A 14,249-nucleotide genomic window follows, 5' to 3' on the forward strand; every position below is an offset into this window, starting at 1 on the left:
GCAGGTCGCCTTGAGGCTTTTTGTGGCAAGCCTGGGACCAGATGTGCCTCCTACTCCTGTTCAGGGGTTTGTCCTGTCCCTCAGGCCATAATCTCCAGTCATTCCCTTAGTTACTGTCTCCAGGGTTTGACTGGCAGCGCTTTGTTTTCCTACACTGAATCTTTTATTCTTTCCATGCTATCTTCCTTGGCATCCTGATTTTTTCCACAGCTGCTAGAGCCAAAGTCTGATATAATCTTTATTTATAACTTTATTTATAACCTAAGCCCTAAGTGCACTCTGGTTGCCTTCTGCTCCACCTTTCAAGCCATGCAGCAGTGCACCTCTCCTGTGGCTGAGGCTGTATGTAGCCCTCCAAGTGTGGTTTCCCTGGTGCTTTGAATGGTGCTAGAATAACTTGCACTAATTTATACTTTCAGTGTATATACGAACCTTCAGGACTTGTTTGCCTTGCCTCAGACGGCTGCTGAAACTTGTGCAGATGGCTCTAATGTATATCTCGGTAACTCCCAACTGTGGCCCAGTCGCTGTGCAGTTGTGTGAAGCACCAGTGTGTGCTTGATTTGCCTCATTTATTCACACTCTTGAAAGCTTAGCCACATTGCTTTAATACAAGAATTATCTCTAGTGTCTAAAGCATAATTGCCACAGTTGGGAGCAGGAGACAGACTAGGCTGTTATTAAATATTTAAGATGGTTTCTGTAGTTTGGGGAGCCACACCTCTGTTTATTGTGTTCAATCTGAGTCCAACTTTTTGGGTCTTTCCTGAAAAGCTTAGTTGCCGTCACTTAATCATGCAACTAAATTCTGGTGAAGTGTCATCTTTACAGCAGTGCACAGGGAGCTGCAGGGATTTTAGTCATCTGTAACAGAGTAATTGGTGTCTCAAATAAACATAGTTTTTGGTGATGTCTGTCAAATCCCACATGCAGTTTAGCATCCTTGGTCTCTCCTGGCAAGACACACCGAAAGCACAATCACGTATGCGATCCTGTGTCAGCTGAGCACAGCCTTCTCAGCATCCGTCTGAAGTGGTACCAGGTATATTGACTTCATTAGCAATCCAGTTCTGGCTAATTAGGGGATATTTGGAAACAGGAGAAACCACTTTTCCTTTACACTGTTCTGAGAATACACTCGGCATTTGGGTGCGTTACTAGGAACCACAACCATGGTCTGCGCAGATTGCAACCAGAATGCACAGTTTTCACCTCAGGCTGGGTGAGGGAGGAATTAATGCTAAATTTTAAATGTAGTTGTTGAAGGAAAACCATAAATGAGTAGTATGTCAGCTTCTTATGAGTCCATGAGTCCCATGGTTTGTCTGCCACGTTACCCTGCAGAAACTCTGGTTGTAGTTGAGAGAGCCTGGTTTAACTACGATTGGCATGGGGTTACCAATGCAAAATGGCTTGCAGAAGTTGCAAGGCTTCATTGTGTTGATAATGGATTTTATGTTGATGTAGTTAACATTGGTGGGACTTTCCACGGAAGAGCATAATAAATGCTGCCATGATGGGTTGGTTTGATTTAGGTTCATCAGCTATGCAGACCTTTAACTCATTTCCCAAGTGTGCATTCCTGTCTCTGCTATCCCAAACTGTGTCTTTGCAGGTGTTGTCTTGCTGCTAATGTAGAGCTTATAATCTTGCTTTTGCTGCACCTGGGGTTTTTTTCCAATTCAGCACAAACAAGTGGTACCAGGAATTTCTTCTTAATATATAGTAGGACTTACACACATTTTTTCGTTTAGTATCTGGAAATAAAGGATGTTTACATTATTCCACTGCTGTGCTTAGGGAATGGGCTCAGCACATGCTGCTGCCTGTGTTGTTAGTTCTGTACTTTGAAGTGTAGATCCTGTGCTGTGCAGTGAGTGCAACTGTTTACTGTCAGGTTTTGATGTATAGGCGCAACTGTACTTGGCACAATGTAGGAAATCTTTATTGGGCCAAGAGGTAAACTAAGACAGAGAGGCAAAGAAACCTCACTATGCAAACTCTTACAGTTGCTTTTGTAAACATAAGCAACACAGCTGTGTTAGCAATTGTATTTTATTGTCAGAACTGCACCATGCTTTTCCTCCTATAAGATACCTGAGGTTAGTGCTTCCCATTTGCCACAAAATGAAAAATCCAGTGTAGACACCTCCTATTCAGAGGACATGAATTTATATTCCCCATAGCAGTTTCTATACAATTATTAAAACACATGTTGGAGGGGGCTTTACATGGTGTGGTGCCAGCTGTGGAGTCCTGTGTTGTGGACATTTCCCTGCCCTCTGACCAGGGAGCATTCAGGGCAAAACTTGTTCCATGGGAGAGCAGAAAATCCTTTACTCTGCTGAACACCAATTTAAAGTAATAAGAGGAAACAGTGTGTTGTAAAATTTGGTTATATTAAGGTATCCTTGGTTGGAATTGGCTATGGATTAAAACTAATATTTTTCCTTCAAAAATTTCCTTCTAGGAATTATTCCTTCTACGTGCTTGACAACCACAATCTTCAGCAGCTGTGGGACTGGAACCATCATAACTTGACGATCAAGGAGGGGAAAATGTACTTTGCGTTTAATCCTAAACTGTGTGTTTCTGAGATTTACCGTATGGAGGAAGTTTCAGGAACCAAGGGGCGACAGAGCAAAGGAGATATAAATCCAAGGAACAATGGGGAGAGAGCCTCTTGTAAGTAAACAAACAAAATCTGGAGGCCGACTGCATAGGGGAGGGTGTCACAAAAAAACTCCAAACCAACACACTGCCCATTACAAGATTTAGAGTTAGAAATTACAGTAGACTTGCAGTTGTTCTACTTGTTCAATTTTTAAAACGTAGCTGTGAAAGTACGTTTGCATGTGTGGAAAATTGTGGTTACACAAGTCACTATCTCATCTGTAAAAACCATTGAATGAAGACAACTGCTTTCTAAATACCCTTTTTTGTGACAGCAGCATCATATAACAATAGGAAGATACCCAGGAAGTAGAAATGAAGTTTAGTGTTTTGGTATATCCAGCAAGGAGCAGGTTCTCTTGTTTCCTTCGCAAAGCTATATCATCATAGGTATTTTCCTCTCTCGGATATCTACTCTCTCTTGATACTAAGGAGACTGCTGAATAACAATTCCATAGACACCAAAACAAACTGTTTCTGTTCTGTTCAAGCTTCTTTTCAGCTCCTGCCAAATATTGTATCTTGTTGCTAGAAATGCTTGTTATAAACTCAATTTTCTGTGCTTTATTTTCAAATTATTTGCTTTTGAATTGAGAACACTTTTTAGTCTTCTACAGTATTCCTAAACTTCAGTGTCTCTGCATTTATTTTGGGATTCTGCAATGGACGAAGTTATTGGAAAGTCCTCTTTTGGCTTCAGTGGTCTTCACATCAGCTCTCCAGGTGTAACCAACACATTTAAAAGCAGTCCCTCATCTGGGAAATAAGACAACAGAATGCTTACAAATTTGACCTTATACTCAAACTCTTAGAACTGACAATGCATTTTTCTTTGGTCTATTTGTGGTGTTCTTGGAGCAGGGCAAATTAAAATAGATCTTGTGTGTAAGTCAAGTCCCCTTGTTCTGGATGGTGTTTACAAAACTAGGACACGTACTCTGCTGAATGTCTCTTTAGGCATGATGCATAAATGCAGATGGCATAGATCCTTGTTGTAAGCAGACTCCATTCTTTGCACATTCAATAGAGCAAAGGCTTGCAGTCCTGGAGGAGTTACAGACACACAGCCAGTCCTTACTACCACTGAGGCTAGTGCCAGCCGCTGCCTGTTTTTTAAAAAAAACATTACAGAAAGCTTTCTGACTCTGAGAAGGGGAAAAGAATCAACAAAAGCTAAACTGCCTTTGAAAAGATAGCACCAATAGCGCCAGTGTACATGAGGGTGAAAACCCCTTTATTTTCAGAGACTTCTATGGAACATTAGAAACTAACTCACAGTTGACACTTAATTCTTGGATGAAGAAATTGTGTCCTAAGTTTTTAAAATGCTATTTTGTTTTGGATTGGAAAGCTCAGGGAGTTGGTAATGGGAAGCCATTCATTTCAAAGCTGCCGGCTTCCATCCAGCTCTGTTCAAAGAGCAGCTGGAAGCTGCTGCCATCAAATGGTTATGCCGTATATGAACTGAGTTTTGGAGTTCTTGGTCCAGCCTCTCATGAATAGGAATGTAAACTCCTTTGTCCTTTCCATGTTGACCATTCCCCAGAAAAACAAATGCAGTTGTCAAAAGTTGTCCCGGAAAGTGAGAACACAGAGGCCAGTCACTGCTCTGCACGTGAATTGGAGTTGGATGATGAATTTAGTGCTTGTAAACCAGTCCTGTGAATAAACAGGGCTTGCATTCCTCACTCAGGGAGAGTCTGAAGTAGTTTTCAAGAGCTTTCTGATGATGAATTAAAAGAAAATCTGCTTCAGAAAAAATAATAACCAGTAGCTCCAACATACTCCAAAGTGATTGCCAAGGTTGCTGCTTACCCTTAATCACTGAAATGTAGTAGGGTGAAATACGAAGCTCTGCAGAGGCAAAAGCTGTTGATATGCTGTGGTATCATAGGCGCTACTGGAAAGGCTAATTAGCTAAAACTGACACCTAAGAAACAGCAAAAATGAATAGGTGATGTGATGCTAACTCTGCTGTGTCCTGTCCTTTCATATTGCAGGTGAAAGCCACATTCTGCGTTTTGTTTCCAACACTACACTCAAGAATCGGATTAAACTAACATGGGAACGGTATCGCCCTCCAGATTATAGAGATCTCATTAGCTTCACTGTTTACTACAAAGAAGCGTAAGTAGTAGTCGTCAGAGACTCATTGGGACTTTCCAAGGGATAGCAGACAATTCTATTCTGACTGTTGGTTTACTAGTGAGAAAAGTTAGTCAGCAGAGCCTTTCGGGTAGTTCCAATTTCATGGATTTTACACATCTCATCCAGTTTACATATTTCATCCTCAAGTCCTGCTTTTGTTCAAATTATTTGCCTACTAGAGCACAAGCTCCCTTTAAAAAGAGGGTTGTTTTGATTGAAGACTACAAATGGATTCCAAATCCATCAGGAAGTTTCAAATTCAAAAAAAAAGAAAAATAGCTGGGTGGCTTGGCTGTCCTCAGAGGTCTAATTTGGAGCTCTCCATAAGTCATGTCATTGTTTACTGAGATCTTTTCCTTCTCTAGTCATAGTACTGACTAGAGAGCTCCACAGATCAGGAGTTCTCCCTATTACCTGGATGACTTGTCTCCTCAGGGTTTGGACTTACTTAGGTTATCCAGCTTTGGTAGCTTTCTGCATCGGTATCTCTTGATAATGAAGAAGTGGGGCAGTTGCTGGAGAGAACCTAATTTCTGGGGAGGTGTCTCTGCCTTTGCATATCCTTGTAGTGTCTCGGATTTAAAATAGTCAAAAATACAAATGAGCACACTAATAACTCTTCAGGGAGTTTGGAGGTGTGAAAGGGAGGTTCAGAATGCTGGTACTGACATACAGATCAAGACTGCGAGACCCAGAAGCACAAATTATTCATGTCCAGCATCGCTTGAAAAAGAATATGACTGTGATAGTGAACTATGATGCAATAGACTTAGCGCTGATGAGTCTATAGGAATTAATAACAAGAGTAGTACTTTCTGTGCTCTTGTGCCAGTGTTGCAACTTACGAAAAGTAGAACTATATGGCTGTATAAGTGTGTGTGTATTGTGTGGAAATAAAAGGGGGGGGAAAAGCCTGCTGGACTGGTCAGGGCGAGTCATGGAAGTCTGGGTTCTTTATGGTAAAAGGCTCAGCCTTTTGAGTTGCTTCTGTTTCATGTATGCTTAGCTAAAGTCTAAATATGTCTGAAGTGTTTCACTGTCTGTTTTGGATTTAAAAAAAAAAAATTTAGTTTTTTCTTGGAGAACCTTGCCTTATTGCTAGTGACTGAAAGTAAGACCTGCAGCTAAAGCTGAACTCTGAATTTTGTAGTGCTTGGAAATAAACATGAATTTTATTTTGCTATGGAAAACAAGTAAGCTTTATTTGTTTCATTGAGCAGCATTGAAGTGAGGCACTCAAATAAATACATGGCAATTTTTAGGAGAAAACAAACATTTAGTACTGTGTTGGTTTTTTTTTTTTTTTTTATATTTCAGACCATACAAAAATGTGACAGAGTACGATGGGCAAGATGCGTGTGGCTCCAATAGCTGGAACATGGTTGACGTTGACCTGCCACCGAACAAAGAGAACAATCCTGGAATTCTGCTGCAGGGCTTGAAACCTTGGACTCAATATGCCATTTATGTCAAGGCTGTTACCCTCACAATGATGGAAAACCATCATATTCATGGAGCAAAAAGTGAAATTGTGTATATACGAACCAATGCTGCAGGTGAGATCCTGGGCTCTTGGGTAAGAGGTTGATAACACTGCAGGTAGGCTTATCACCTTATTATGCAAGTTCTGTTGTTAATACAGAAATTGTATTTATGTGCAGATGATGTGCATAATGCTAGAAAGTTTCAGTAATTGTGAAAACAGCATTAAGGTTTGAATTAAAACTGTCATTGTTCAGGCGTTATTGTCATTGGGAACTATGGGAATTTTTCTGAGTTAGGATTTCAGACTTTATTCCATTGGTGAAGGTAAATTTAAGTACAGCTTCGTATTGGGAATGTACATGGTTGCAGTTGAACCCTTAATAACCATTGTGAGTGGTGGGGGCATAAGTAGGAAATCTTTTCTTTGAAATAGGATGGAGTTTTTTCTTGCAGTACAGAAATGGATTGGGATTTACTTTGAAAGCTTGCATTGAAATACATTGTAGAACACTCTAGATTTAAATACCTTCCTTTTTCTTTTTTTCTTTTTTTCCCCTTCAGTGCCATCCATTCCCTTGGATGTTATTTCAGCATCCAACTCCTCATCCCAGCTGATTGTGAAATGGAATCCTCCCTCTCTTCCTAATGGCAACCTCTCATACTACATCGTACGATGGCAGCAGCAACCTCAGGACAGTTACCTTTACAGACACAACTACTGCTCCAAAGGTAGGAAAACAAAACGTGGTTGTGTTGAAATGCCCGTGACTTACCTGCCCGTGCACTTTATGTGCAAGAGCTAAAGCCTGTGCCCTGGTTCCCAACTCTTTTGTTAATAACACCAAGTAGAAGGGAATGGGTAAACATGGATTGTTGCTTATCCATAATATGCCGAGAAGAGAAACAAGGCTCCTCTGTTGTTTTTTTGTGTTTTTTTTTTAAGATAAAGTCCCAATTCGAAGATATGCTGATGGGACCATTGACACAGAAGAAGCTACTGAACCCACCAAGCCAGAGGGCTGTGGGGGAGAGAAAGGGCCTTGTTGTGCTTGTCCCAAGACAGAGGCAGAAAAGCAAGCCGAGAAGGAGGAAGCAGAGTATCGGAAAGTCTTTGAGAACTTCCTTCACAACTCCATCTTTGTCCCCAGGTAATGGATTTTGGACACTTCCTCTTGGAAGTGGGGCTAATAATCTCATTTTTTTTAACATTTCCTAGAGCTCACGCTTCCTGGACTTGAAAGCATCTGTAGATAACACGTGAAACACATAAATATTGCCTTTCCTTTTATGTGAAGACAGTCCACAGCCTTACTTTGCAGTTTCTCTTGCTCACTAATTTTCGTCTCTTTCTCTCAATTTTAGCTAATAGTAAGGGTTCTTACCTATATTGTTCAAGGACTTCAGTGATGGTTTCTTTTCAGAGTCAAGAGTCACTTGAGGAGCTCTTTGTCTATAAGGGTTTCAGAGATGAGCAACATGTGGCAGCAAAGGGTTTCAGATGTGATCTTTCTCTAAATAGCCATTTAAGTACTTGTGTTCCTAATCTGAAGATTTATTTGCTTTTGAAATTGAGGACATAGTCACCTCGCAGAACTGAAACTGGTGTTCTGTTTTCACTGCACTAATTGCAAAGGGCATACTGGTTTCCTGGGTCTGTGCTGCACAGAAATATTAAATATGCCCACTCTTCTGTGATAAACACTCCTGCTTACACGTTAAGTGGGATAGTAACAATTTTATGCAGCAACATAGAGCAGAGAATACTGAATTAATTGGTGGGTTTGATCCTTGAGTTTCCAATTTATCCGTCATGTAAGCTCTTCTTACTTCAGACAATCGGATCTCGCACACAGTGTGTAGCTGTTATGTTACAGGCTATAAGCAATCAGATTTCCATTGTGCATGTTATCTCATTGTCTCAGTTGGCAGGTGAAGTTTATGGTGAAGTCCTGTGCTTGAGAACTATAAAGTGTGGCTTTGCTGCTCATAAAAACTGGTTTATTTCACTCTCCATTGTGATTTTTGGACCTTTAGTCAAGGATGTGTCTGACTTGTTTAGGGTTGGGACGGTGATGCGTGCAGAGCTTCTTAGCTTTGCCCAAAAAAAGAGGAAGTAAATACTGCCTCTCTTTGGAAATGCTAAGTGTTGTATCTGAGCTGCGTTTGAGCCACATTTAGTGTTTGTGGTTGAACTTGTGCAGTGTTTCCCTACCGACGATGAGAACCAGCAGCAAAGGTGAGGTACGGAGGAGTAATGGCTGTCATGACTGGCCAGGGTGTAATTCCTGAGCAGTGTGAAATCTTGTAAATGTGATGTGACTTTGGTCTTAATGAAATGGCACAGCAGGGAGTTTTGAAAGGCATCAGGTCTAAACTACTTGAAAGCCTGTTACAAAGGAATTTTTTTTAATCTCACCAAAGCTTTGTCATTTCAAATGCATTGTTTATCTTCTCCCAAGCTTTCTTGCATTCCCCCCCTCCCAAAGGAAATGCACAGGACCTTGAACTGACCACTTCACAAGGAATTTCCTGAAAGCTTGACCATTTCCCTTTTTCTTAACTTACTGTGGTAAGGGTGTGTTTTGGAACAGCAAGGGCAGATAAGGTGCAATGCTCAGAAATAGCTGCATAGCTAATCAACTTTAATTTCCCTGACATACAGTCTCTTTAAAGATTGTGAGCTAGTGAGACATCTCCATAGGACAAAACTAAACAACTCATTACTTGCCAATATCTTTTTTTTTCCCCTCTCTTTCCCAAGGGAGAAGTTAATTAATGTATTAATGCAAACCTCAATAGTAGTATTCGCTTCCAGTGTTCTACCTGTCTCCAGGTTATTATGAAAGAGATGCAGCGTGTAATACAGCGTGAAAATATTTGACTGGGTGGTTTCAAGGTTGTTTAAAAAGCTGGTTGATCTAATCTTGTGTGCAACTTCTGGATGACCCCATATGTATTACTGCTGTGGTGAGGCAGATTTCAAACATGAGAACTATGGTTAGTCTTGAAGAGATGCTCACAACCACAGGAGGATGAGTTGTTGTTCAAGTTTTTGGCTCTCTGATGAGCTGGGTGAGACGGGCTCTCTGTGTGGTAGAAGGTATCTGAGAAGTAACATTAAAATTGCCATGACATAAAAGCTAACTCTCTCATAGTTTAAATCACTCACATTTCTTTTTCTTCTTTTTGTTTTCAATTTGATTTATTTTTTTCATAGTGTTGTTTTCTAATTTTTCTCTTGCATTCTTCTTCCTTTCCTTTCCTTTCACAGAATAGATGAATTTTCATGTTTTTTATCTCTAGACTGTTCCTTATTTCCTTGGATGCTTATGTCTTTATCTGTGCCTTTCACAAAAGCAGGAAGCTGCTTGACAGAAAAGCAATGGTGTCAAACCTCTTGATGTTTTAATCATGTTTGCCTGGTGGTTATCCTGCAGGCTTTTTTCTCTTCCTGATATGACTAGTTTTCACCAGCAAGTTTTGTGTTGCTTTCTCTTTATCTTTTTCCCCAAAGGCAAGGTAGGGCTGTATTTTTTTTTTTTTTAAACCACAGATACCACCAAAGGGTTGGAACTTCGTGCGTCCCAGAAAAGCAGCGATAGACAAAGTCATGCCTTTTGGGTTCTTGCATTGGCACAAGCCTTTGTGGCTGATTGAAAACAAACTTTTTGTTTTCACTGCTTTTGTCACAAAATCCGTGCAAATGTTCATCAGTTCGGCGCTGGGTATCCTGTGTGCTGTTAGCAGTTCAAAAGTTTGTTCTTTCCCCTGAATTAAAGCAGTAAATGAACAGTCATCCTAAGGAAGGTGAATAGCTTTAGTAACTTCCATAAATACCAGTGTAGAGGAAGTGCAAGTGTTTACATCTCCTGTGAAATTCCCCCATATCCCACTGACAAGTTATGACATTCTCTAGTCAGTAGCCTAAAAACAATTTCCTGGTAACTTAAGAATTTTTTTTCCTTGTCTTAATTTATATCTCTGCTATGGTTTACATGGCATCTGAGCATGTCAAAAAGACTACTCAAGACATAGCAAAATTATTTTGGAAAGTTTTGTAGTGAACTCCTGAAAAAAATTTCATCCAACCTCTGCCAGAAGATTTCAAAACCAAGTCAGCGTATTTTTGGCTCCCTCCGCAGCATGCTGTTTTGTGGCTGAATGTATTAAGACCGTATATTTGACAGCAAATTAACTTCTCCAGTTGAGTCATCTTTCTTCCTGGTGTGTGTTTGAGGGAGACTGTATTCACCTGACTTGTAACTCACCCTCTGATAGAAATATGTTAGACTTCACCTTTGTCCTTGACAACCATTGCACTGACCAGGCCTAACTGGGCACCGGCCAAGTGATTTCAGGTGGGACAGGATTCATGCTGTTTTTCAAAACTGGTTTTGTAGTGTGACTTTTCTTACATTCTTCAACTCCCCTGGTGCATTGCATTCCAGGTGAGAGCAGTCCTGCAAACTTCGGAGACTAGGACCTTGCCTTATGTAGTTAGTGCTCCTGTGCAAAACAGCCTTGGATCAGACACAAGACCAAGAGACAAGTATAACGTGTAGCAATCATGTGTTGGTTAGCTGATACTATCCAAATGTTTGTGAGAGTACCTTCATACTGATGCTTGAAACTACATTATTTCCTTAGACTTGAGACAGTATTAATATCACTGTAAATCCCCAAGTTTTTAACTCTACATAAATTTCATACAGATGCCTGTAAGGCAGAGCAAAGTTGCCCGGTGAACCCTTTGCTATACACAATACTAGTACCGTGTTTTCTCATATAGGAAGATAGTTTCTTTGCAAAGCTTTTGTTTGGGTGAGAGAAGTAGAGATACACAAATTACCACACATTAGTGGTGGTTAACATTCGTGGTCTTGAGCTGCCTTCCAGGGTTTCTTTTCTCCGCTCTACCTTCAAAGTTCTGTAATTTCATTGCAACTGAGAAGAAAGCTAAGCCTACTGAGAGTTAGCTTTGCTAATCCAGCAAACTTCAGAACAGTTTTTTCCTCTGAACTTTTCAACCTTCTAACATCTGATTTTTAATTTAAGCATCGACATTACTATCATTAAATCCAAATCTAGGATGCTTGTTGAATAACAGTGAAGCCGTTTTTGTTACTCAGTTTGATGTGTGAGGTCGGAAGTTTGCACATTTATCTTGGGGGCAGTGTGAGCTTCAGAATTTTAATTGGTTTCTGATAAAAAGAGAGAGTAGTAGGACATGCTGACATGCTGCAGGTTCCGATTAAGAGAAACGTTTCATCTTGTGTTGCAGTTTCTTTATTTAGCCTTTTTAGTAGCAGTTACCCCTTTTTTTTTGCACAGAGCTGGAGGAAAAGTGGTGTTTCTCTGAAGAGACCTTTTCTATACCTGTCTGTTTGCTCCACAGACCCGATCGGAAGCGGAGGGATGTGTTCCGAATCGCAAATGCCACTTTGGCCACTCGAAACAGGAATGCGACTGGGACAGATCACTTCACCAATGTTTCTGACGCAGAGGAGAATGAAGTAGAATACCCGTTCTTTGAGACCAAAGTGGATGGCAAGGAGAGAACTGTGATCTCCCATCTCCAGCCTTTTACTCTTTACCGCATTGATATTCACAGCTGCAACCATGAAGCCGACACACTTGGTTGTAGCGCTTCTAACTTTGTCTTTGCAAGAACCATGCCTTCAGGTATGCTCTCACGAGTATAAAGCTTTGTTTTACCTTTCCCTCAATCTTAGGGAGGACAAGCCCTCCAAAAACAGGTAGAAAAACATTGGGGTATAATAAAAAAATTCTGTGCAAGAAAATAAATTGGAACGATATAAAACTTTGCTACGGTAGCTTAATGTCCTTGACTGGTCCCTTGTGGGTACTGAGTGGTATCTGTTGAGTATGTCCTGTGATCTGGAGAAAAGCAGCACGTGCATTGACTACAGCGATAATTATGAGAGATTCTGTTTCTCAGCAGCATAGGTGATAACCACAGACATGGTAGGTTGAAAGGTTTTATTCTTCAGTTCCCTGTATGCTGAATAGAGACAGGGGAACGTTTCTCAGCTAATGTTTAGTTTTGCTCTGTTCACTCTGAACTGTTTGCAGATGTTAGAGTTCTGCTGGTGGGAATGTTTGCCAAATGTTTCTTCTGTCACAAAATGACCATGCGTTTGTCCAGCCTGGGAACAGGAGTACTACTGTGTTGCTTTGTGCCCAATCGCCGGCATCTAGAGTACTTCAAATAGGAAGCCTTGAATGCTGTATTCATGTTTGGGACTTTTGCAGATTGTACTTCTGAGAAGAATAGAGATGATTTTAGTGTAAGCTCATATGCATCCACCAAAGAGCTTCTGACTCCAACAGATGTCTGGGAATATTTGATGCAGAATGGTAGCAATTTTGTTTTGTTTCTGGAAGGAAAGACTCTCATAATCCAGATCCAGCTGTGTCAGTAAAAAAGCAAAAAGTATTGCTTATTTCAAGGAAATAAGGAAATCTGTGAGATCAGGGAAAAGGAAATAAGCGTTCCCAGATTCTTAGCGCATGGCTCTGAAAATTAAAGGCTAAACAATTGTGTTTTATTCTAAACCTAACAACTGTCTTTTTCAAAAAGCGGTCTTTTTCCTTTGGCTGAAATGGTCTTCCTATTCCTGTTAAGTTTTGAAGAAACAACATAAAATTATCAAGAATGAAATAGGGATAAAGCAGTTCATGAATTGCTGATGAGACTCTGTTATAAACTACAACAGATTTCCTAAGACTGGATGTTTTAGGAAAGGGACGTCAGTGGGGCAGATCTTCCCTGTTCACAGCCAATTGCAGACAGGTTGCTGTTCACAGCCGTTCGGTGGGAATAGCTGGCTCTGCACTGTTTTGGTGTAGTGGAAAGTTCGGACGGAAGAACCAGATGCTGACAAACAGGGGTTTTGGCACTCAGAGCCCGGTGACTAACACAGAGCCCGTACCTGGTGAGGCTGTATGCACCGCACTGTTTTTCTGGCAAGGAGCAGTTCAGGCTCTGCTAATCTCTCCAACAGGCCCGTGGCCAGTGCATTTTGTTCTCTGGATATTTGAATAGCACTTACTGCAATGCTTTCATACCTAAAGAATAGTAGGAACGTTTTTATTTTCCTCAACTGTTGCTTAAGTTCCTGTTTCAGTAATAGGTGGTCTTCTCACATCACTTGCAAATATTTTACAGAGGGAGCAGATAACATTCCAGGAACAGTAGCATGGGAAGCAAAAGAAGAAAATACTGTCTACCTGAAGTGGTTAGAGCCTGCAAATCCAAATGGGCTGATACTAATGTATGAAATCAAATATGGGCAGCATGGAGAGGTGAGGATTTGACATTTCTCTGTTACTATACACAAAATGCGATCTTTTTTCACATGTTTCTGAGCAGTGCTGCAGACCAAAGATAGAAATCGTGATTTCGAACACCCAGCACCAAACAGCATGCCATTCTGTTGTTCTGTTTATTTTGACAGTTTTTAAATTCCACATATCTTCTTACGGTGCTTGAAGAAAAACTGATCAGATGGGGCTTCTACTTATAAAAATAAGCTTATCCTGCAGTCATACTGTTTTCTCAAGAATGGAGGAATGTGAAGATATTAACATGAACTGTAAATTGCTTTTTTCCTCTTAGGAGAAGCGGGAATGTGTTTCCAGACAGGAGTACAAGAAGCTGGGAGGAGCTAAACTAACTCATCTGAACCCTGGCAACTATTCTGCTAGAGTTCAGGCCACTTCGTTAGCTGGAAATGGGTCTTGGACCGAGCCAGTCTCTTTCTATGTGCAACCCAAATGTAAGATGGGTGTTTGTTGGCTGCATCAAACTGGGGGACTGTTGTCTTTTTAATAATTCCTGATGTTCATGTATGTAGTTGAGCATATAAGCCTCTTGCCTGTACTCTGAATACTCCTCTTATTTGCTGATTTTCCTTTGGGAG

General features: G+C 40.7%; 1 protein-coding gene across 2 annotated transcripts in view; it reads left to right on the top strand.

The window, feature by feature from the left end:
- The window catches only part of IGF1R (insulin like growth factor 1 receptor), a 199,523-nt gene that overhangs the window by 155,795 nt on the left and 29,479 nt on the right, over positions 1-14,249 (top strand). For both annotated transcript variants that reach the window (XM_064456157.1, XM_064456156.1), the window contains exons 6-13: positions 2,471-2,685; positions 4,674-4,800; positions 6,139-6,377; positions 6,868-7,035; positions 7,250-7,454; positions 11,702-11,988; positions 13,496-13,632; positions 13,946-14,105. In XM_064456157.1, the coding sequence (XP_064312227.1) occupies positions 2,471-2,685; positions 4,674-4,800; positions 6,139-6,377; positions 6,868-7,035; positions 7,250-7,454; positions 11,702-11,988; positions 13,496-13,632; positions 13,946-14,105 (1,538 nt within the window). The remainder of the gene's footprint in view (positions 1-2,470; positions 2,686-4,673; positions 4,801-6,138; positions 6,378-6,867; positions 7,036-7,249; positions 7,455-11,701; positions 11,989-13,495; positions 13,633-13,945; positions 14,106-14,249) is intronic.

This window comes from Phalacrocorax carbo, chromosome 7 (assembly GCF_963921805.1).
Source record: "Phalacrocorax carbo chromosome 7, bPhaCar2.1, whole genome shotgun sequence".
Classification (NCBI taxonomy): Eukaryota; Metazoa; Chordata; class Aves; order Suliformes; family Phalacrocoracidae; genus Phalacrocorax; species Phalacrocorax carbo.